The 3,965-nt window shown below is 50.2% G+C and overlaps 1 protein-coding gene across 1 annotated transcript; it reads right to left on the reverse strand.

Annotated features, from left to right (window-relative positions):
- Window positions 2,257-2,676, reverse strand: LOC109222933 (RNA-directed DNA polymerase homolog; the record flags this gene model as incomplete). Its single annotated transcript, XM_019387221.1, has 1 exon — window positions 2,257-2,676. A coding segment is annotated over exon 1 (420 nt), but the record flags the coding sequence as incomplete, so codon positions are not given.

Raw genomic sequence — 3,965 nt, forward strand, 5'->3', positions numbered from 1 at the left:
GAACGGACAAAAGAAAGGAGTACCTGAGTCGGGGAAAAGATGGGGATAACGACTCCGCATTTCAGACTCGGACTCCCAGGTCGATGCCTCAGGAGGCTGACCTCTCCACTAAACACGAACAGAAGGAAAACTCTTGGATCTCAACTGACGAATCTGCCGGTCCAGAATAGCTACCGGCTCCTCCTCATAGGATAAGTCCTTGTCCAACTGGATAGTACTGAAATCTAATACGTGGGTAGGATCGCCGTGATACCTCCGAAGCATGGATACATGGAAGACTGGATGCACAGCTGATAAGCTAGGTGGCAACGCAAGTCTATAAGCCACCTCACCCACTCGATCAAGAATCTCAAACGGGCCGATGTACCTAGGGCTAAGCTTGCCCTTCTTCCCAAATCTCATCACGCCCTTCATAGGCGACACTCGGAGCAATACCAGCTCACCAACCATGAAAGCTACATCTCGAACCTTACGGTCTGCATAACTCTTCTGCCTAGACTGAGTTGAACGAAGCCTCTCCTGAAAGATCTTGACCTTATCTAAGGCCTCCTGAACTAAATCTGTACCCAATAACCGAGCCTCTCCTGGCTCAAACCATCCGACTGGAGACCGACATCGCCTACCATACAACGCCTCAGAAGGAGCCATCTGAATGCTGGACTGGTAGCTGTTGTTGTAGGCGAAATCTGCTAAAGGCAAAAACTGGTCCCACGAGCCTCCGAAATCAATGACACAGGCTCGGAGCATATCCTCCAATATCTGAATAGTCCTCTCGGACTGGCCGTCCGTCTGAGGATGAAACGCTGTGCTCAACTAAACCTGGGTGCCCAACTCCTGCTGAACTGCTCTCCAGAAGCGCGAGGTAAACTGCGTACCCGATCTGAAATAATAGATACCGGCACCCCATGAAGGCGAACAATCTCTCGGATGTAGATCTCAGCTAACCTCTCCGATGAATAAGTGGCTGCAACAGGAATAAAATGCGCTGACTTGGTCAGCCTATCAACAATGACCCAAATAGCATCAAACTTCTTCCGAGTCATCGAAAGTCCAGTAACGAAATCCATGGTAATCCTCTCCCACTTCCACCCGGGAAGCTCAATCCTCTGAAACAAACCACCAGGCCTCTGATGCTCATACTTAACCTGCTGACAGTTCAAACATCGAGCCACATATGCAACAATATCTTTCTTCATCCTACGCCACCAATAAAGCTGCCGCAAGTCCTGATACATCTTCGCGGCGCCCGGGTGAATAGAATACCGAGAGCTATGGGCCTCCGCTAAGATCAACTCTCGAATCCCATCGACATTAGGCACACAAACTCGCCCCTGCAATCTCAAACACCATCATCATCTAAGGTCACCTTCGTGGCACCTCCACGCTGCACCGTGTCTCTCAGGACACACAAATGGGGATCATCAAACTGCCGATCACGGATACACTCCAATAATGAAGAACGAGCGACCGTACAAGCTAACACTCTGCTAGGCTCAGAAATGTCCAACCTCACAAATCGATTGGCCAGGGCCTGAATATCCAAAGCAAGCGGTCTCTGGCTGACCGGAACATAAGCAAGACTACCCATGCTGGCGGACTTCCTACTCAGTGCATCGGCCACCACATTAGCTCTCCCTGGGTGATACAAAATAGTAACATCATAGTCCTTCAATAGCTCCAACCACCTCCGCTGCCTCAAGTTCAACTCCTTTTGCTTGAACAAGTATTGCAGACTCTTGTGATCCGTGTACACCTCACACGTCACACCATATAGGTAATGCCTCCAAATCTTCAGAGCATGAACAATGGCTGCCAACTCGAGATCATGAACCGGATAATTCTTCTCGTGGATCTTCAACTACCTCAAAGCATAAGCAATGACTCTGCCATCCTGCATCAATACCGCACCAAGCCCAATACGGGAAGCATCACAATACACTGTATAGGGTCCTGAGCCTGTGGGCAAAACCAATATCGCTGCCGTAGTCAGAGCTGTCTTGAGCTTCTGAAAGCTCGCCTCACACTCATCCGACCATCTGAACTGGGCACCCTTCTGGGTCAATCTGGTCATCGGGGTTGCAATAGATGAAAACCCCTCCACGAACCAAGATAGTAACCTGCTAACCCCAAGAAACTCCGAATCTCTGTAGCTGATGCTGGTCGAGGCCAGTTCTTGACTGCCTCAATCTTCTTCGGGTCCACTTGAATACCCTCTGCTGATACAACATGACCCAGGAATGCAACCGAACTCAACCAGAACTCGCACTTCGAGAACTTCGCATACAACTGACTATCCTTCAGAGTCTGAAGAACCACTCTGAGGTGCTGCTCGTGCTCCTCCTGGCTGCAGGAGTACACAAAAATATCATCAATAAAGACTATCACGAACATGTCCAAATATGGCCTGAACACTCGGTTCATCAACTCCATGAATGCTGCTGGGGCATTGGTCAACTCAAACGACATGACCAGGAACTCATAATGCCCATACCGAGTGCGGAATGCTGTCTTCGGGACATCAGATGCCCTAATCCTCAACTGATGGTAGCCAGATCTCAAGTCTATTTTTGAAAACACCTTTTCACCCTGAGGCTGGTCAAACAAATCATCAATCCTCGGCAGTGGATACTTGTTCTTTATCGTCACTTTGTTCAATTGCCGGTAATCAATGCACATCCTCATCGATCCATCCTTTTTCTTCACAAATAACACCGGCGCACCCCAAGGAGAAACACTAGGCCTGATAAAACCCTTCTCTAGCAAATCTTGCAACTGGTCCTTTAACTCCTTCAACTCTGGCGGGGCCATGCGATACGGCGGAATAGAAATGGGCTGCGTGCCTGGGGCCAGATCAATACAGAAATCAATATCCCTGTCGGGCTGCATACCCGGCAGGTCTGAAGGGAAAACCTCGGGGAACTCCCGAACAATAGGAACAGAATCAATAGAAGGAACCTCTGAGCTGGAATCGCGAACATACTCCGGATAAGCTAGACACCCCTTCTCGACCATGCGTCGAGCCTTCACATATGAGATAACACTGCGGGTGGCATGACCTGGGGTCCCTCTCCACTCTAATCGGGGTAAATCTGGCAAAGCCAAGGTCACGGTCTTGGCGTGACAATCCAAGATAGCATGATACGGGAACAACCAATCCATCCCTAATATAACGTCGAAATCCACCATGTCTAAGAGCAATAAATCAACACGGGTCTCAAGACTATCAAACACTACCACACAAGAACGATGAACTCGGTCGACCACTATAGAATCACCCACCGGTGTAGATACATAAATAGGAATACCCAAGGCATCACTAGGCATAGTCAGGTAGGGTACAAAATAGGACGACACATATGAATACGTAGACCCAAGGTCAAATAGCACTGAAGCATCCCTATCACAGACCAGAATAGTACCTGTAATAACAGCATCTGAAGACTCAGCCTCTAGCCTGGCTGGCAAAGCATAACACCGGGGCTGGGCCCCACCTCCCTGAACTATGTCTCTGGGACGATCGGCTGCTGGCTGACCTCTACCTCTGGCGGTCCGAGGTCCACCTCTATGATCTCTACCTCCACCTCTATGGCCTCTACCCCCGCCTCTAGCTGGCTGGGCGGCCTGCGGATCACCTGATGCCTGAATCATAGGACGAGGACCCTGCTGCTGAGAGCTGTCAGAAGCTCGAGGGAAATATCTGGCAATATGTCTCGTGTCGCCACACGTGTAACAAGCCCTCGGCTGCTGAGAATAACGGAGTGGTGGTGCGCTGATAGGTGCTGATGGTGAACTGAAAAGCTGCTGGTCGGAAGACTGCGCCTGAGAGCCACGACCACCTGAAGTACCATGTAAGACCTGTAGGGCTGACTGAAAGGGCCTCGGAGGATGGGCCCTCGTACCATAAACGGAATCCCCCACCTCCCAGACCGAGGTACCCACTGAACTCTACCCTGCATGACGGTGTC

The sequence above is a fragment of the Nicotiana attenuata genome, chromosome 2, assembly GCF_001879085.1.
Source record: "Nicotiana attenuata strain UT chromosome 2, NIATTr2, whole genome shotgun sequence".
Lineage (NCBI taxonomy): Eukaryota > Viridiplantae > Streptophyta > Magnoliopsida > Solanales > Solanaceae > Nicotiana > Nicotiana attenuata.